The 21,411-nt window shown below is 32.0% G+C and overlaps 1 protein-coding gene across 5 annotated transcripts in view; it reads right to left on the minus strand.

Moving 5' to 3' along the window:
* Nucleotides 1–395: 395 nt before the first annotated feature.
* Nucleotides 396–21,411, minus strand: part of LOC145323702 (uncharacterized) — a 39,546-nt gene continuing 18,530 nt past the window's right edge. For 2 of the 5 annotated variants that reach the window (XM_080166164.1, XM_080166166.1), the window contains exons 11-29: nt 21,024–21,139; nt 20,532–20,618; nt 19,786–19,846; nt 18,899–19,009; nt 18,470–18,520; nt 17,777–17,855; nt 17,087–17,206; nt 15,444–15,525; nt 14,886–14,961; nt 14,264–14,349; nt 13,592–13,689; nt 9,789–9,890; nt 9,264–9,379; nt 7,942–8,069; nt 5,574–5,688; nt 4,576–4,661; nt 3,326–3,430; nt 2,702–2,744; nt 1,139–2,222 (exon numbers count right to left, since the gene is read on the minus strand). In XM_080166164.1, coding sequence (XP_080022290.1) covers nt 2,091–2,222; nt 2,702–2,744; nt 3,326–3,430; nt 4,576–4,661; nt 5,574–5,688; nt 7,942–8,069; nt 9,264–9,379; nt 9,789–9,890; nt 13,592–13,689; nt 14,264–14,349; nt 14,886–14,961; nt 15,444–15,525; nt 17,087–17,206; nt 17,777–17,855; nt 18,470–18,520; nt 18,899–19,009; nt 19,786–19,846; nt 20,532–20,618; nt 21,024–21,139 — 1,794 coding nt within the window. In that variant the 3' untranslated portion in view covers nt 1,139–2,090. Of the gene's footprint in view, nt 848–1,138; nt 2,223–2,701; nt 2,751–3,325; nt 3,431–4,575; nt 4,662–5,573; nt 5,689–7,941; nt 8,070–9,263; nt 9,380–9,788; nt 9,891–13,591; nt 13,690–14,263; nt 14,350–14,885; nt 14,962–15,443; nt 15,526–17,086; nt 17,207–17,776; nt 17,856–18,469; nt 18,521–18,898; nt 19,010–19,785; nt 19,847–20,531; nt 20,619–21,023; nt 21,140–21,411 lie in introns of those variants that run through there. The other 3 variants (XR_013881066.1, XR_013881067.1, XM_080166165.1) reach the window with 3 other exon arrangements.

Raw genomic sequence — 21,411 nt, forward strand, 5'->3', positions numbered from 1 at the left:
CAGGAACATATTACCGTAAGCTGCAATAGATCCGTTTGGCTATATCTCAAGAATAAGGTATAACCAATAAGCGAAATAAATCTAAAATAATGTTTGGGGGGCAAATGGAGAGGTCGTCAATTTTACGATGTGTTGCCCCCAACTACAGCTGAAAAACAAGTATAGGTTTCGTGTTTTTTATCCGAATTAAATTCGTTATTGGTATGGGCTGGCTAGATCTCCTTTACAGATACCTACCTATTCTTTTACCTGTGTAGTTTCCTCCCCCCCCAACTGCCCACTGCACTTTTCCCCTTTCTAATAATACTTCTAACAAAAGCCCCAAACTTTTCGACAAATTTTCAGAAATTCTTCTTTGAAAATTCAAAACTAATAAGCGATCTATCCAATTAAAACTTTATTTTTTTGCGTATCAAGATGTTTGTGTGTGTACAGTAATATCTCATAAACAGCTTGACTGGTAAATCTCCAAATTTAGGATAGCTTTGTAATGATCTGTTATAATTACAATAATGTTTCAGATTGAAAAATCTTGATTTTAGAGGCACATTTTAAAAAGGCTTACCTAACTTTAAAAATACACAATTTACATAGTAATTTTATTAGGTCTTTTTGTTTTATTATACATATTACTTATTATATACAAATCATACAGTTTTAAAATATAAAATGGGAATGTTTAAAGTATTAAGAATACATTTAAAATACTGCTAAATTTAGTATATCAAAATGTCTTTTTAAAATTATAAAATTATTTAACTTTATTTAAATGTCTAATTAAAACTGGCAAAATTTGAAAGGGAGGGGTTATTTTGGTTGATATATCGTAATTAAGATATAAGATTTACTTTGAAACATTAAGAAAGCTTAACAATCCTTATAATACCTCATTGAAACGATATTATGAGGCCTTGATGAAAAAAGATAACTTAATTTTCCCCTAAAAAAACTATTTAATAATAGATTTAAAATATACGTGGGTATTATGACAGGGGGAAAATTGTAGTCAATTTAGGTTACTAACATGGAACTCAATTATTGGTCAGTTCGCTAATCCAGTAGGAGGGCAGGTGATGGAGAAAATTAGGTGGAAAATTTTAGCCCTCTGCGAGTTTGACTATATTAGAGAACATGAAAATATGATGTAAGTATTTATTAAGACCTAAGTATTAATATATACATTCATTTAAATAGATCTGTTGCATTTTTTTAGCTTTCTTTGATATTTCTAAGTGACCATCATACCTTGGTTTCATCACCCCCCTCTAAATAATGAAATCTAAGATTAATTTTAAAATACATTATAATACAAAAATTAGAGAATAAAATAAGAATCACAGTTAAAGGGATCACAAAAAAAAGCAAGCGAAAAATGACATTTTAAAAACATATGGATAGAAGCTTTTTCATTAATGACAAAAGTTAACAAATGGAATGTTAGAACTGGTTTATCTTCTAATTACCTATAGCAAGACATTTTAGGGGAGGGAGTGGTTAGCAGAATATTGTTTTTTTCCACCATTCATTAATATTTTAAAGTTTTAAACAAAGCCCTCAAAAAAAATTGAATGGGGAAGAGAGTGGCATAAAAAATATGTATTATTTTTGTTTATTTGTTAGTTGTACCAGAATCACATATAAAGTGATTTATAAAAAATTTAACAAATTATATTATATCATTACTAAAATGCATTTTAAATATAAAAAAATAGAAAATGAAAATATACGCAGTTGGAAAACAAAAAAAATGTTAAAATATTCTAAACACGTATTTTAAAGATTTTAAAAGAAAAAGATGTAATATATCTTATCTAAATAAAAAACTGTCTATAGATACCTAAAAGGGTCAAATAAAAGTTTCAAAGAATTGTCATTTACCTAACAGTTTTAAATAAGTATGATAGGTTAGTAACTATCAAATGCGCTTCTAAGGTCCAACAAACATAATTTAAAACATTTTATATGAAAGCAATTTTTTCTTCTTTTTCTGACATCAGCTAAACCAAAGCAATTATACGTCTTTTTAAATTTTTCATCAATAATATAATTATATAAAAAAATGTAACAACTTTTTCCTTCTTTTATCACTATTAAGCAAGGAAAACCGAAGAAGTTTCATACAAATAATCATTTGTTTGACTTTTTGCTGTTGAATTACCATCGCCAGTACTATTATTTTTATTCTTGCTGGTAGATTTATTTTTCTCTTGCTCTTCTGTGCCCTGCTTTCATAAATTAAAGGATAAATAAAAGTTAATATTTTGGAAGATTTTTTTAGCCTATAGTGTACCTACTGAAATTTTCAGCCTCTTATTTAAAAAAAAATTAAATACAGAGGAGATAATATATTTTCCTCTGCGTAACTCTTACCGAGTGTCCTTCAAGACCTATTGCGTGCCATGACACTACAGGATTACCCAATATAACCTAACCTAATCCGACCTAAAGCAAAAACAACGTCTTTCAACCCTAATTCTTTATTTTAGAATAAGGGGGGGGGGATAACAATTTATTAAAATATAACCATTATTTTATGGGGATTCATCGACCCAAATGCAGATTTATACCCCCTTGTAAAACCCTATGCAAGCCACATGACTATATTCGTGTGTAAACCATCATTCCGTTAGAAACAAATACATAAAAAATATGCTTTACAACTTTGCTTTCATATTATAGTTATCCGTTTTTATGATCCTGCCTCATTTTCTGTTGGAGGGTCAAACTCTAATTGGTCCAACGCGTCCTTTTTTTCATAGAATAATCAATATTAGAATGCAAATTTATAAGAGTAACGGTTATTAGCTGCTTCATTTTCTTTTTAACGCTCACATTAATTTCGAAAAAGGACATTTACATCCAATTAGTATCTAAGGAAGTACATAGAGAGATAGATAGATAGATAGAGATAGAAAGTGTTATCTATATTGCAGAAAACCCTTATATGAAAGTAACAGGATATCTGTTTGTATTGTATGTATGTACCGAAAGATCTCGCTAATCGATACGGTCCTCCTGCACAATGAAGCTTCTCATGGGTCCTGGGAAGGTTTACAACTATTTATGAGGAGGGTATAGTATCACCACCATCCAAAGAAGACAACCATAGAAAAAAAATTATCGCCCCTTCCCCCAAAAAATGTTTTTTCCTTTTTCTTTTACAGAAATTATAAATGGGGTTAGCGGTCGACTTCCCCTCCTCTAGGTGCCTCCAGGGGCTTAGCCACAAGTATAATATAAACAAAAAATGTTGAAGGTAGAGATAGAGAGAAAAAAGATAACTAATTCACAGAAAATTATGATATTCTAATAATGATTATTCTGTTCCTTAATCTCATTGACGAACAATTTTTCCAGGAGAGACTGCACATTTCTGGCTGCCTTGTGCAGGTGGAATCTTATGGCAGTTTCTTTAGAGTAGTTCTGGTACCTTAAATTAAATATGGTTTTAATTTTGTTTCAATATTAGAGTAAAACACTAGAAGGAGAAAGGGTTCAATAACTGTATCTACCCATCGCAAATGCCTTGTGCAACCTTTCTATGGGGTCATTGAAAATCAACCAATGGTGTCGCTTATTTTAACACAACCATGTAACAGAAAATAATTTCAAAGCAGACGAAAGAGGTCTTAGAAAAGGGAAGGAAGGTAGTTGTCTGTTTATACATCTATACCATAGATCTGTTGTTTCAATATATTAAGAATTGGTTAAATATTTGTTGTTATTTGACTTAAAAACTTCTTCAAGACTAATTTTTACCATAAGTTACCATATTATTTTGTAATTAGACGTTTTAAATGGCTAAAAAGTCGTGCATTTTTGCTTCATCTTACATATATAGATAGATCATTGGTCTAAGGAATATTCATTTAATCAAACTGTGCTGTTAATAGATTATTACCTTAAATGGACTTTCGGACACTTTAATTCGTCTAACTTAAAAGCTATTTCTAGCAGATAAACATTTTTAATTTTTTTTTTATTTATTATTCTTTCGAATATTATTGGTGACGAAATTTTGGACGAAACTTTATCCTATGCAATTTAATAATGGATATAGAATACATAGAAAGTGGGATTGAGATTCTCACGTGTGTACACTCATGATATGCTACTTCCAGATGGCTAATATCCATCCTCTTCAACCAATCCCTTCCCCTCATCTCATAATGGAGGAATAAACTGACCAATAAATGAGGCATATGTAGCAACTAACCTAACAACAAATTTCTCCAGTTAGATTATCTATGTATGCTATCCATACATGAAAGTATCAGGAGCAGTGTCTGTGTGTACCTAAAGATCTCGCTTATTTTAAAGGAATATACTCCTACACCCCCCCTCAAAAAAATTTCACCCTAAATTTTTTTTTCTTTTTCTTTGTAAACTAAAAAAATGGAGGGTGTTGAATTCCATCCAAGTACTTCAAGTACCACCTAGAGGCCTCTAGGGGCATAGCTGCTACTATCCTTAAATTCAACTATTTCTAGAAGGTTCCTCCACTAACCGCTGCGCAAGTTCCTCCAGCTGAGTGGCTACAAACTGCAGGTTGTCAGATCTATCTATCTATCTAACCTCTGTGCTAGTTCCTCAAGCTGAGTGGCTACAAACTGAAGGTTGTCGTGGTCCGGGTCCTCGTAATCTGTGTCAAGTTCGTCATTCTGGAAAAACATAGATGACAACATCCATAAAAGCGAAGATCTAAAATCAGAAGGAAGGACAAACGAACAATAAATCTTGTAGAAGCAGAAAATTAATTTTTAAGTCTAATCAAAATTGTACATAAATTTTTAAATACAAGATACAGTAAAAGGCCATGCTTTCATTTGTAGAATAGATTATAGAGGTGTCTCGCTTATCAGATTTAACTTGTTGTCCTAAGAATCCTTATTCCAAAAATGAATAGAATGATTATATCTTACAAAAATTCTACATGTTATTTCTTTAATGGACCCCTCAGTCCAATGGAATTATATTTACGAATCAAAATAAATAGAGTTAACTTCTATTTACAATTTCAAAGATAATTTCGTTAAGACAATACATTTTATTACGGCCAAGAACCGGTTTTTATACATTGGCAGGGGCTATGATTCAGCCAATTAATTTCATTTGAAATAGCCGAAAATTAAATATATATTCTGAAATAAGATTGTGGTCCACTAAGAATGGTTTTCCTATTCCCTGATCTATTGGTCATTAACTTGCAACTATCTTATCAAAGAGGGGGGGGGGAGGAGTAGTTTGTGCTAAAATTCCGTAAAGGTGTGAGTTTAAAGGCTTAAAAACAGTAGTAGAACGATAATTTTCACTAAATATGTGTATTTCTTATTGAAAAGAACTATAGACAAATATATTTTGTTTCAAATTTTATCGTTCTACTACTGTTTTAATCCTTAAAACTCACACTCTTACGGAATTTTAGCACAACCTGCCTCCCCCTTGTTTAATAACATAGTTGCACCTATCTCCTCCTTTTTACTCTTGTTTTAAATTTTTAAATTCGGCAATTAAACAAGAAGGTACAATAAATTGTTGCAGTCTTATTGAAGCTGCTATGAAACAAATATTACCTCAATGATGGATTGTTCAGCCGAGTCGGGTTTATCTTTACCCCTGGTGGGCTTGCTGCCTAACCCAAGCCCCATCTCATTGATTTTGGCCTCTAGGGTTGTCTCCAAAGATCCTCTAAAATAAAAAGATATTATAATAATTCTAAAAATGCATTTTTCATTGGAGGATTTTTTTATCTCAATATTTTTTAAAGCATTGAATTTATTGGAAAATTTTTAATTCGAAGATTTTTTTGAAGATTAAAATAATTAAAATCTAAAAACATTGAAAATAAATTAAAAACCTAATCTTCATGGGAATCGCTATAACTTACTAGTGATTGTAAAAATGTTAGGATTGGAAACAGTATCTACTTTTTTCAAATAAAACTATTTATTCTCAAATCTGCCAAATTTACTTTTTGACTGTCAAAATGTTTACTGAGGTACAATGGGCTGTTAGTGTTCATTACAATAGTTCTCAAAATTTTATATTAACGTTTTATTATTTTTTGGCCTAAACAACTTTGGGGTATTTTGATTTGTTGGTTAATTAAGTTAAGTGTTCAAACGTTTCAACCACTATTTCTAAGCGGTAATTTTGTGTACCATCATTAGGGATGTAGATTTATATATCGACCGTTGTCTTATCCCTTTAGATCCCTTATATTTACAATTCTTAAAAAATATTTTTACTGATTGTTGCTGTGGTACTTATGGGTTTAAATATAATTAATTTGTTTAAAATTATAAAGAAATATTAATATTAATTTAATCATGTCAAATTAAAATTCCAAATAAAAACGAAATTATTAAAAATGTATTGTAACAATACACAATAGAAATTATTTCATTGTCAAAAAATATTTTTGCAGAAAAAACAAGTACGATTATGTACAAACAGTAGCATAGCTTTGTTTATGAAAGCTATAACATTCATATAATGCATATTTTTGGGTTTAGGTTTTTTTATAAAACACGTATAACATTTTCTTTAAAATTCAGTTTATCTTATTAATTGATTGTAATTATTGATTTTTCTTAATTTTTTAAGCGGCGAAGCCCCTACAGGTCTATAGGAGCACCTGCTAGAAGGGGGGAGGGAGAGATTGACCATCCAATGAGGCGGGTGGTATTTTTACAGGAGCGATTTCGTTTTATAAAGGTTATGTACACTCATAACAATAGTTATAAATAAACCTTTCCAGAAAAAGCTTCACTGAAAAGGAGAACCACAGCGGTTTTGAGGTTAACATGATATTTGTTTCTGATTCATATTTTGCAATATGATAAGTAGTTATTTGAAGAATAGCTTCACTCCTAAAAACTTTTTTTGAACAGATTTAAGGTCACTGAGAGAGAAAATAATATGATTTGATAAAAAAAATAAAAATGCATTTTTTTAGTTGTGAAGCTACTCTTGGATTCAAATATAAGTTTGTCTGCCGTACAAAGAAACGACATTTATGAAAAGTTGTTTTCTCAGGGATTTTAAGAAATTGGAAAATGAACGATGATATTAATTAAGATAAACAAAATTACCCCTTATCTAGATGAACATTATATGTGGTAAAGTTTGAACATAAGTTCTTTATCTAACAAATTATAAATCACTTTAAATCTACAAAGTTTAGGGCAAACTGAAAGTTAGTAAAATTTACAACCCAATGTCCCCTCCCACCCTGCATTAACATATCCTTGTATTATAGGGAAATCAAATATTTGGATATAGAATAAAAGAAACAGGGTCAAACATATATTGTTAATTATATAAAAGGATACTTTATTTGAGATTAGTGCCTGCACCCCTTGCATTCCAGCACACTGTATTCGAAGGTAAGGTTAGAAAAAGAGCCTAAAACCAATCCCAAGACATAAATCTAAAAATTAAAGTAGCCTTAATTTTAGGACCTATGTGAAGTTACTCTTTAATGGAGAACTCAATCGGTTCAGCCTTTATTAAATTCTTAAGAATCAGAGAATAAAAACTTTACTAATTTATAAAACAGGATTATAAAAGTTATCATGAAAATGATTGATAATTTAAGCTACAAAAAACATGAGATATTATTGTTTCAAAGACTGGTTTATAGAAATAAAATAGTCTAAAATAACTCATACACAAGCTTTATATAATTGTTATATGAACAGCCACAATCGATTTAGGGAGTATTTTCTATCAACAAGCCAAAAGGGGGGAGGGGGAGGGGTAGCTGACAGCAGGGATACTAAACCTCTTCAGTTATTAGGTATAGAACCCCCCCTCCTTATTTTAAGATATTTAGAAAATAAGGGGAGAGGGGGTTAAGGCTCGACAGGCACTTTGTAAAGCCAGATGGAATCTTTCTAAATGTAGAAAACCTACGCTCTTAGGAATAGAAATATTAACCTGTCAAAAGAATATTCTAGAATAAAAATCTCGAGGACGAAAGCAGTGAAGATGTTGAGGATAATGATGACGGCAAACAGATGGAAGCTGAGGAAATATATACGGGTCCACTTAGAATCCACTGCAAGCTGAAAAACATTATTGGTCAGAACGTGTACACATTTCAATACAAATATAAGTCATATATGTATAGACTGCAGATGGACAGTCAGGGAAACGATATATAATTACTTGGATGTTGCACCAGATTTTGATGTGCTCTAATCCTTATACTGAAGTAACAGGATGTTTGTTTGTCTGTGTGTCTGTCTGTGTGTCTGTACCGAAGGATATCGCTAACCGCTGAACCGATCGGGTTCTGCTTAACAGGGTAGATTCTCATAGGTCCCAGGAAGGTTTATAACTATTTTCTTGGGGGGTGGGATACCCCCAACCCCCCCAAAATGAAAAATACCCCCCCCACCAAAAAAAAAAATAATTTAAATTTTTTAACTAAAATTAAAAATGATTGGGGGGTGGGGGCGGCACCCCCCCCCCCACAAAAAAAAATTCTTTTAAATTCGACGTCCCCCTCCTCAAGTGGCCCTAGAGGCCTCTAGGGGCGTAGCCGCTAGTAAAGTGATAAAATAACAATACCCCCAATTCATCCACCCCTTTATATTAGCCCTTCCCCTCTTACTGGATGAAGGAACTGACCAATAATAAGGTTCATATTTTCATTCTCAATTGGCGAAAAATTTTCCCCTGACAATATATCCACATATTCTATATCCATTGAAAAAACAGACAAAGAAAAATATTCTATATCTATTGGAAAAACAGATGTTCAAGGCAGAAAAAGAAACGGACAGACAATGTGAATTATAGAGTAGCTTCACTATCATAAAACCAATTGCTGACACAAAAAAATTAAGCTTCCAGAAAATATAGTTTAAGCAAGGATGAAAACATCCATGAAAGCGAAGCTCTAAGATTAGAAGGAAGGATAAACGAACAATAATTAATGTTTAAACAAAATTGTTTTAAAAATTTTATTACAGTATTGTACCTTGTTGTCCTAGGAATCATCACTTTATATATCAGATGAAAAGAATAATTATATACCTATTACAAAAAGTTGTAGTCAAAAAGTAAAAAATCGCAATGTTTTAAATGGACGTACTTTCTGGTAACGATTATAGTGTTGCTACGCTTACAAAATAGGTTATATACTGCAAAGTTTGAAATCATAGGACAATTCTAACATTACTAAACTAACGAAAAAAGATAATCGTTACGTACCGACCCTAATTATAGGAAGCTTCGCTTTCAAAATGTTTTACCTGGAACCCTTCGGCAATAACATGCCACTGATTGACCACCAGAAGTTCAAATAACGTGACAAATGCGCGCAGAATATTGTTGAAATTGTTCGCACAATACTGCAGAGAGTAAAATTCTGAAGAAATAGCAAATATATTATTAATTACTGGCTGTTGTCCAAAAATATTACAACAGCCCAAACTAATTAAAGTAAGTAGTTTCTTTATCCACCCACCCCCCTCTCTCCGCGTGATATAAACCCTCAAATTATGGTAGGGTAATGAAATGACTAATTGAAAATCTATTAAAGTAAAAGAATAGTGGGGACATGAGCTATATGTTACTCTTCCACAAAGCTTGGACCCTGCCTTTGTTTTATAATGGGTCTTTGAAATTAGGTAATATTTTTAGAAATATAAACACAGCTGAGACCCTACAAAAGAACAGGAACAAATTTGCTTGTAGACGAAAAGGGTTCCCACCATTTGGGGCAGATGGTTGTCTGAATTAAACATATGTACTTGTATATGTATTAAAAATGTAACCTGAATCCATAAGATTAGGATTTCCACAATACAATTGTTCAACAGATAGCAAGGTCTCATTATAACCATAGAACACTATCTTCTCTTTAAATGATTCTATACCTGAAATAATTTAGCAGTGTTTTAACAAAGATGACAACATCCATAAAAGAAATCTGGACTAACGAACAATAACTACTGTAGAGTGATAGAACTTAATAAGCAGAAAAGAAAACTTAATTCTAAAAAGTTAAAATGTTTTCAGAAGTTTGAATTCCTTATTCCTTAAATCGCATTTAATTGATTATCATAAATCTAAATCTTTGTCTGTCCTACAACTTCATAGCACTATTTTCCTTTTTTTATGAAATTGCATTCTAAACTTTCCTTACTTTGGCCTTATTTTGCATCTATCAAGTTTACACAGGATAGTTTGGGGTAAGTTCAGTCAGTTTCCCTCAAAGCTTAGTCGTGCACAGTATCCCCCACTTTCTTTTTAAAGTATTTAAAATAAGGAGTGAGGAGGCATTTTTTTATATTTATTCTTAAACCCTTCGGAAAGCTCTACCACTTTGTGACATATACACGCTGTGCCTAAACCCTGTGGGGCTATATGTAGCATATACCACATAAAACCTAACATAACCTGACTAGAAAGTGATTTCTTTGCTTGATTAGGCACTCAAAGGGAAACCGCTTATATTACCTATATGAAAAAACTAACCCCATAATTCCCTACCAAAAGTTAAGAGTGATTGAAAATAATGCACAGTATTTCTAGTTTAACATTCTGTCTGTCTGTCTGTCTGTCTGTTAAATAAGAAAAGCACTCCTTTGAAAAATATTCTATTAAAAATCCAAAATAATAACTTTCAATCATCATTAAATTTCTGACTTTTTTTCAGATGATTTTTTTTACTCCTTCTCTACTAATAGATTTATTACTACTTGGTTCTTACACCGAATCATCATGAACTCTGATAAAGTTAAACTTGTAACCGGCTAAAATAACAACACCCCACCCCCCCATACCCCCTTTACCCCATCCCCTCCCCTCCTACTGGATTAACTAACTGACCAATAAATGACGTCCAGGTTATGCAACATAAAATGACGACAATTTTTCCCCTTGCCATAATATCCACGTATATTTTACATCCACTTGACATAATAATCCATATTTAAAAAAAAAATTTCTTGAATAATTTGAACCTTACCTATAATAGCAAAGAAATAGAAGAAAACAAAGAGAACACTAGCATAGGTCAACATTGATAGTATGATATTGAATCTTACCTAAGATAGCAAAGAAATAGAAGAAAACAAAGAGGACACTAGCATAGGTCAACATGGATGGTAGGATATTGAATCTTACCTATGATAGCAAAGAAATAGAAGAAAACAAAGAGAACACTAGCATAGGTCAACATTGATAGTATGATATTGAATCTTACCTAAGATAGCAAAGAAATAGAAGAAAACAAAGAGGACACTAGCATAGGTCAACATGGATGGTAGGATATTGAATCTTACCTATGATAGCAAAGAAATAGAAGAAAACAAAGAGAACACTAGCATAGGTCAACATTGATAGTATGATATTGAATCTTACCTAAGATAGCAAAGAAATAGAAGAAAACAAAGAGGACACTAGCATAGGTCAACATGGATGGTAGGATATTGAATCTTACCTAAGATAGCAAAGAAATAGAAGAAAACAAAGAGAACACTAGCATAGGTCAACATTGATAGTATGATATTGAATCTTACCTAAGATAGCAAAGAAATAGAAGAAAACAAAGAGGACACTAGCATAGGTCAACATGGATGGTAGGATATTGAATCTTACCTATGATAGCAAAGAAATAGAAGAAAACAAAGAGAACACTAGCATAGGTCAACATTGATAGTATGATATTGAATCTTACCTAAGATAGCAAAGAAATAGAAGAAAACAAAGAGGACACTAGCATAGGTCAACATGGATGGTAGGATATTGAATCTTACCTAAGATAGCAAAGAAATAGAAGAAAACAAAGAGAACACTAGCATAGGTCAACATTGATAGTATGATATTGAATCTTACCTAAGATAGCAAAGAAATAGAAGAAAACAAAGAGGACACTAGCATAGGTCAACATGGATGGTAGGATATTGAATCTTACCTATGATAGCAAAGAAATAGAAGAAAACAAAGAGAACACTAGCATAGGTCAACATTGATAGTATGATATTGAATCTTACCTAAGATAGCAAAGAAATAGAAGAAAACAAAGAGGACACTAGCATAGGTCAACATGGATGGTAGGATATTGAATCTTACCTATGATAGCAAAGAAATAGAAGAAAACAAAGAGAACACTAGCATAGGTCAGCATGGATGGTAGGATATTGAATCTTACCTATGATAGCAAAGAAATAGAAGAAAACAAAGAGAACACTAGCATAGGTCAGCATGGATGGTAGGATATTGAATCTTACCTATGATAGCAAAGAAATAGAAGAAAACAAAGAGGACACTAGCATAGGTCAACATGGATGGTAGGATATTGAATCTTACCTATGATAGCAAAGAAATAGAAGAAAACAAAGAGGACACTAGCATAGGTCAACATTGATAGTATGATATTGAATCTTACCTAAGATAGCAAAGAAATAGAAGAAAACAAAGAGGACACTAGCATAGGTCAACATGGATGGTAGGATATTGAATCTTACCTATGATAGCAAAGAAATAGAAGAAAACAAAGAGAACACTAGCATAGGTCAACATTGATAGTATGATATTGAATCTTACCTAAGATAGCAAAGAAATAGAAGAAAACAAAGAGGACACTAGCATAGGTCAACATGGATGGTAGGATATTGAATCTTACCTATGATAGCAAAGAAATAGAAGAAAACAAAGAGAACACTAGCATAGGTCAGCATGGATGGTAGGATATTGAATCTTACCTATGATAGCAAAGAAATAGAAGAAAACAAAGAGGACACTAGCATAGGTCAACATGGATGGTAGGATATTGAATCTTACCTATGATAGCAAAGAAATAGAAGAAAACAAAGAGAACACTAGCATAGGTCAACATTGATAGTATGATATTGAATCTTACCTAAGATAGCAAAGAAATAGAAGAAAACAAAGAGGACACTAGCATAGGTCAACATGGATGGTAGGATATTGAATCTTACCTATGATAGCAAAGAAATAGAAGAAAACAAAGAGAACACTAGCATAGGTCAGCATGGATGGTAGGATATTGAATCTTACCTATGATAGCAAAGAAATAGAAGAAAACAAAGAGGACACTAGCATAGGTCAACATGGATGGTAGGATATTGAATCTTACCTAAGATAGCAAAGAAATAGAAGAAAACAAAGAGGACACTAGCATAGGTCAACATTGATAGTATGATATTGAATCTTACCTAAGATAGCAAAGAAATAGAAGAAAACAAAGAGGACACTAGCATAGGTCAACATGGATGGTAGGATATTGAATCTTACCTATGATAGCAAAGAAATAGAAGAAAACAAAGAGAACACTAGCATAGGTCAGCATGGATGGTAGGATATTGAATCTTACCTATGATAGCAAAGAAATAGAAGAAAACAAAGAGGACACTAGCATAGGTCAACATGGATGGTAGGATATTGAATCTTACCTAAGATAGCAAAGAAATAGAAGAAAACAAAGAGAACACTAGCATAGGTCAACATGGATGGTAGGATATTGAATCTTACCTATGATAGCAAAGAAATAGAAGAAAACAAAAAGTACACTAGCATAGGTCAGCATGGATGGTAGGATATTGAATCTTACCTATTATAGCAAAGAAATAGAAGAAAACAAAGAGAACACTAGCATAGGTCAACATAGATGGTAGGATATGCATTATGGTATTCAATATTGTCTTGAACCTAAAACAAAATATGGATCATGGAAAGAAAACGAAGTAGCGGGTTACGTCGTTTTTCACAGTAGCTTTTGATTTAAGTTTTTGGTTAAGTTAGGTTAGGTAAATGGTAATGATTGCCCAGCAGGGGCTAGAAATAGGATAAAAATACTGTGAAAATACGACAAAAACCGCTAATTCGTTTTCTTTCCATGATCCCAGAATATTAAGATCATCATTAATATGTAATTGTATAACAAAAAAATTCTTATATGGACATACTGACATTTTAGGACTATAGGATTATAGAGATGCTTCGCTTATAACATTGTACTTGGAATCAGCATTCCAAAAATCAGATGAATAGGATAAATATATCACAAGAAAGGTTGTTGTCAAAAAAGTTAAAAATCAACGTTTTAAATTGACGTACTGACTTTTTGGGAATTATATATATAGAGTTGCTACGCTTCCAAAATCGTACCTAACTGTTATAGGAATACTGATGCAAAGTTTGAAATCGATAGGACAATTCTAACATATAAAAATATTAACGAAAACAGCTAACCGTGACGGACGTACGGACGGATTTAATTTACCTTTCAAAGCTGTGAAAAATCTTTACAATTCTTAAAACTCTGAGAACCAAAGTAATATCCAAAACAATCTCACTGTCGAATTCGTCCTAAAATAATAAAAAAGTAATCAACAAGGATAACATCAACAACATCTTAAATAAGCGAGAAAAACATCAATTTGCATCAATTGTTATGCTTATAATATCACAAAATTGGGTGTAAATAGATTTCAAATAGACAAATTGCCTTTTGTCCTATTACAGAGTGGGCTTAGTTTTCAAAAAAAAAATTATATTCAAACATAAAAAAAATTTAGAAAATTATTTGAAGAATAACTGCTTTGTTTTTACCACCAGTCAAAACAAATATTTTTGAGGCAAAATTATTAGTTTTCAGTTTGTTATCAACAAAGAAAATAATCAATGTCAAAGTCTTTTCAAGCATGGGCGACAGACATACGGAAGAAACAATATATAGACTAGATGCGAATAAGTCCTAGGAATCTTCAATGAAAATTTAGGCTGGCTTTCTTTAATAGCAGACGAGAAAATCACATTTCCCCCCACAACGTTACGTACTGACTGTCGGACGGAAAGATTTGTGAATTAAGAGTAGCTTCGCTACTTAAAAGTTTTTTTTTTACCTGTCTGATAACCTCAGCTATGGAGATAAAAAATGCAGATCCAATAACAATCACATCAAAAACATTCCACATTTTTCTGGTTAAATTGAAATGGTCAATTTTTAACCAGAGATAATTATGTCAATATTAAACGCAGAAACAAGATATAGAAAAGAGTTATGAAGTAAAATACCATTGAAATAAGTAGCATTAGCGTAAATGATAGTGTGGAGATGTCGGGTTCCAGTCTTGTTCACATGCAATGGGTCATACTAAAGATGTCAAAATTAGTACATACAAGCTGCTATGTCTGGCACGTGACGCTCATAAACATAGTAAGAGGAATGCCTTGACCAATAAACAAGCGCAGCCCATAACATTTATATTTAGGACCTTCTTACACAGGCCATGCAATCAAAGTGTTGGTTGTCTGTTGGATGTAAATAAACCTAATATCCCAGTGGGCGTTAGAGTATCGCATTACATAACAATGAGATAATTTTCTGGCTTCTCTAGATTATTACTTATAATTAAAATAATGTTAATATATTAAAAGAATTAAAAAGACCATTCCAGTTCCTTATAAACATGTAGAATCCAAAAGCATAAATTTTGAGTAAAATTTCAATAATAAAAAGGGATAAAAATCCCCATTCCACTCCCTATAGTATTTTTCATTAGATTAGTTAGAAGATTTTTTTAATAAACCGTTTTTTAAACAAGGTCGATTACATCAGAGAGTAGATACATTTTTATAGGGTGTCCCATAGTGTAGTGGTTAGCGCACTACGCTGTGGTTGGGAGAAACCGAGTTCAAGTCCCCACATAGACTTTGCACTTGGTTGACAAATGCTGTCGCAATTTGTCAGATTATGATCACGCAACCTTCCCTAAGATGCCCTAGGGTTGTAAGGGGGGAGATTTGTAGGAAGTTAGGATTCTACAAATCAAGCAGCTCTAACCATGCTTTCCCTCATCCATGCTCCTCGCATGAGAGTGCCATTAATTAGGGTGGCTTAATATGGAACACCTGCCAAAACTCTAGGCCAAGGTGATGTAATAATTGAGTAGCTTCCACGAGAATTGCGAGTCAGCTTGTAATGTAACATAGAATACAATCAGCTGTGCGCGAAGCTTACCAATCTAAGATTGGCCAAAGGATTCTCACTTCCAGTCTCCGTGTGCATCTGAGTCCTAACTTCAGAGAATCATGGCTACAACAACAACAACAACAGTAGATACATTTTGGAAAGCATCTTTCGGAAGTTTGTGTTGCAATTTTTTTTGGTCAAATGCTACACTTTTTTCGCACATCCATCTAGAACGCCAAGAAGAAAATAAAGGTTGAGATAAAATATAGATATAATCGTTCTTTTATTTCTATTAGGGAGGGAGGGGACATTGGACTGTAAATTTTACTGGTACCCAAAGTTAAATAAACATTATATTTCACTTGTTGGCTTTAAATCTTCTTTGGGTACTTTTCTTCTTGATTGGTCGGTACAAACCCACAGTGTCCCAACTTTTCTACCAATAATGTTAATCTTAAGAATGGGTAATTTATCGTCCGTTGTCTTATCCCATTAGATCCTTGATAAATATGATTTATTTCAACTAAAGGGAACTACCCACGAACGAGAGCAAGTGAAACTAAGCATCTTCCAGCATTGATCCATAGTATTTTTTTAGTGAATATACTAGGTTTATGTTTATTTGGTTAATCAACTAAAAAGTTGGGTTTTATCATGGTTTATATGAAAAAAACTTTGAAATGTAAATCGTTTTTTGATGCAATATCATCAAAAGCTTTGTTGAGTTCAAAGGACAAAATAAAATAACACGGCAGAAAAGCATCAAATGCTATAAATTGCAAAAGTACTTTAATTAAACTGTTTAATATTACAAGTTACCAACCCTTTTTCTAAAAATACATTTTTAATCAAAATAATTTACTTTTGTGTCAAAGCTTTTGAAAAAACAGTTTGAACTCATCAAAACATTTGACGATATTGCACCAAAAATTGCTTTACTTTTCAAAGTTTTTTCATATAAAACTATGGTGAAACCTAACCTCTTAGTCGATAAACCAAATATTAAACATAAACCTAGTATATTCACTAAAAAAATACTATGGATCAATGCTGGAAGGTGCTTAGTATTACTTGCTCTCGTTCATGGATAGTTCCCTTTGAAAAACAATTTTAAAACTAATCTAATGATTTCCTTGATATCAAAGAGAATAAAGAATGCATTGATGATAATGATAGCATCAAAGATATACCGGAACATTTTATTTCTAACAAACGACTTCACCAGTTTAGAAACTTTGGAGTTGTAAAAATCTGAATTTTGTGTTTATATATGTACAATACAGCTCTAATTAAGATAATTCCAGTACTTTCCTACAAATTTCCTGTTGAGCACTGAACTCCATTCCCTTATTTTCTAATTGACAACAAGGAAGATAGTTACTTATTTTCATATTACTGTAAGACAGGTTAGGTTAGATTATATAAAGCATCCTCGCAGGGTTGGGGCACCGCTGAAGATATATTGGTTAAGCAGCATTAGAAATCTTAAAATGTATAAATCAACTCATATAGACGACAACCAACTTTTTTAGTATAAAGGCCTCTGAAACCCCTGCCTGGCTCCATCTCTTTAATTTAAAATTGAATTGAAAATAAGGGGGGCGCGTGTAGTTTTCCATTTGTTTGTTTATTACTTTAGATTGGTTAGATTAGGTTATATTGGGTACTTAGCAGGGTAAGATAGGTTTTAAGTTCTCAATAGGCACTTTTGGGGTAAAGCTCCGTTTTATTTTTTAGATAAATCTCACTGACAAACTTACAAAGTTAAACACAGAGTAGCTACATAACTTATGGAAGCTGTATTGTATATTATATAAAAACCTGGAATATATTTATGGAAAATATTTGGTAAAACTTCTAGAACTGGAATGTTTAATAGATCACAGATACAGATAAACTCCTGAAGAAAAAAAAATTCATAAATATGGATGCATAATTTATTCGACTACCTGGATCCAGTGGATGGGACCTTTTTAGTCAGCTAGCAAATTGCTTTCTGCTCTTTAATATGGCTGTGTTAATATTTACGACGCTATTGGCTGATATTTAAAGACCCAATTGAAAGTCGGCCCAGGGTCAACGAGGTGGGGACATACAGTTATTTAACCCATTAACCATCTATTCTTTTACTTTAATTTGTGATGTGAATCTCATATCTAAAGAGCAAAAAAATGGTCTAATATTAATCAGATAGCAAGTAGCTCATGACATTTGCTCTACCTTTGATTGTATAATATCCCTAGATGCATCTGAATCAGTGGAGGAACTCATATATCACACTAGTTTCCAAATTGTTTAAGTAACATTTTCTTATTTATTGACTTAACAACTTTGGGGACTTTATTGAATTTTTATTGGTTGGTTCATTAAGTCAAATGTCCAAACGTTTCAATCATTAATTGTAAAACTACAAAAGGGGTAATTTTCTGTATAATCATTGGGAATGTACATCAATTTATCGACCATTGTCTTATCCCTTTAGATCTCTGGAAGCAACTACTGAATCATGTTTACCTGTTTATCAATGTATCCACTCTGATCAGCATCTAGTACACACCAAACAATCTAAAATAGAAACTCTTGTTTTTTTTCGAGAAAAAATAAGGAAATGTTTTATGGTTTAATGGATAGAAAATATGAATATTGTGAGAATACATTCTCGCAGCTGGCTAATACAACTCTACCTCCCCGTTATGACATCACCCAATCCCCTCCTCTAACGTATTGACCTATATCGGGGGACAATATTAACAACCTGAATTATCTACATAAATTCCCCTATCGCAATTTCAACAATCAACTATCTAGTACCAAATATAACCTGACCTACGTAATAAACAAACCCAACCCCATACTTATTTTTATTTTTTTTTTTAAAAAGAGTAAGAGGGGGGGGGGAGGTTCTATTCCTACAAGGCACTATGAGGGAAAGCATTAAAATACCTTATGGTACTGTTCACTTTTGGCAGGTATAGTTGCTTTTAACAGAAGGTGAAATGTTTCTTTTTTGACAACATCTTTTCCATCAACCTCGCTTCGTACCAGATCAAATACCTAAATAATAAACATTATTTTAAGTTTTACAAAAAATAAGTTTACTTAGGAAAGCATCTCTATATACAGATATTTTACTTTTTGGGTGTGCCAATTCATCCGTTTGTCTGTAACAGATAGCTTCGATTGTAAATTTTTAGTAGCGAAGCTGCTCTAAAATTCATTTTGTCTGTCTGTCAGTAAGTCAATCTGTAACGCTATTGGAGAAATGTGATTATGTCAGCTGCTATTCATAAACAAACATAAACATAAACATATTTATTTGGGCATAAAAATTAAACATAGTAATAAAATAAAAAAAAATATAAAAAACAATTCAAATTACTATAACAATAAACAACCTAAATCCTAATCAGTTCTGCCCGGGTGACCATGAATAGATCAAGATAGAAGACTATTTTTTTGTGAAGAATACATATACCAATGAGCATTCAGTATGTAATTTGCATTGTCCGTTGGTCTGTCAGTCATACTATAGTCTATGATTTTTTGTGCTTCGCTACTTATGGATGTAGTCATCCTTGTTTAAAGTAAAAATCATTCTAATAGAGATATACTGAATATATCAGTTTCAAATTTTCTACCTTAATTCACACTTCCCTTTAGTTTATTATCAAATTCATGTTCATTCTGACAATTAGCAGAATTTTTCAGTTTTAAATATAACCAAATTCATAAAGGCCCTGCCATAAACCTTTAATATTTTTACAATTCTAAAAGTTTATTTGTTTATGGATCATAAATCTAAAGACTAAATTCTGTAAAAATTTACTTACTGTATTTAATAATCTTCTTTTTCTTCTAATAGCTTCATGGACTTCATTCTTTAAATTTGTTCTAGGTTCAGAAATGAGATTATTTATAATTGTAAAACTTCTAAACAATTTACTTTGTTCTTCAAGGTGTGAATAACTAATTTAGGACCTAACATAATATAAAACTCTTTATATTCAAATTAAAATCCTTTCTGCTTGAATATTTTTTCTTAAAACTTTTAAAGTTTTTGCCAAATTATAACAGGAATTTATACTTTTTAAAAATTTAGAATTACGAAAAATATGCTTGAAAAACAACTTTTATTTCATTGCTTGGTTATAAGGTAATATTGGGAACAGGTTAGCCCCGGAGGGTTAGCCCCGGAGGGTTAGTACCCTGCAAGGGCTAGACATGGGGAAAAAAACCATAATTTCCTTGAACTATGAGGCAAGCAAGATTTGAATGATCTTTGTTAATGACATTTGTATAGGAATTACTTTTAAGATTCTTAGTTTCCATAAGAAAAAAAAGGAATAGTAGCTTACGCAATATTCCCTAAAATTGTGAGAAAACTTTCAGTCAAATGTGCTTATTAAGTCAAAGTGTTCTTAATGTTGACCAAACGCATAGTATAATTAAACGCACATTTAAAAACAGTTTGACCTAATAATTGAATTTGACTGGAATCTTACAACTTTACAGAATTTTGTGAAAGCTACAATTCCTTATCTTAATATAAAATCCACCAAATTAAAAAAATCTCTTCCTGTAATTGTTGTAAACAACAGCCAGAAAAATTGACATGAAGATGTAGAGGCAGATCACCAAGAATATTATAAAGAACAATGCAAACCTAAAATAAAATTTTCATGGAAATATTTTACTTTTGAATGATTATTGAAGCTTGTGATTTATGTACATATATCAATTTAATTCTCAAGTCTAAGCATTTTGTCATTTATAAAGGAACTAGTTTGTCACATTTAGATGTCTTGTATTTTAAATTTTGTAGAATTGTTGGAAGTCTGTATTCGAAAAGGTATAAATCGAAGAGCAGTAAAATATCTTAAACCCATTCCAAGTTCTACATCAAAAGATCAAATAGCCTATAATCAAACCAGGCCATAAGCGAAGCTTCCCTAAAACGGAGAACTCTACCGGATCAGTACAAATCTAATCTAATCTTTAATCTTTAGCTGCAGACAAAAAATCATTACTACTTTATACAATAGGATATAGGGATTAATAATGAGCTTACCAAGGTTCTTCATTATATGCAGGCATCATAATATCCGGATTATTAGCAGTTGTCACCAAAACATACAGGTCCCAGTAACTGTCACCAAAATTTCCAAAATATGGTGTTCCATGTATCTAAAAATATGATAATCATCATCATATAATAGACAGCTGTCCGCGGATATTAAAATATACAATTAAAGATTAAAACTAGTTTTGTTGGACCCGGGGTATTCAAAATGCTTTTAAGTGCTACAACTGGCGTAAGTGGTAGGAGGGATGGATTATTGCTCGACAAGCACTTTGAGGGAATGCACCCAGTAACTTTTTTTCTTTCCCACAATTCAGATTTATATTAGTTTCAAAATACTTACTAAAAGCCAAAAACATGAATTAATATTATCAAC

Source organism: Acartia tonsa, chromosome 7 (assembly GCF_053477335.1).
Source record: "Acartia tonsa isolate MP-2025a chromosome 7, ASM5347733v1, whole genome shotgun sequence".
In the NCBI taxonomy this organism is placed as follows: domain Eukaryota; kingdom Metazoa; phylum Arthropoda; class Copepoda; order Calanoida; family Acartiidae; genus Acartia; species Acartia tonsa.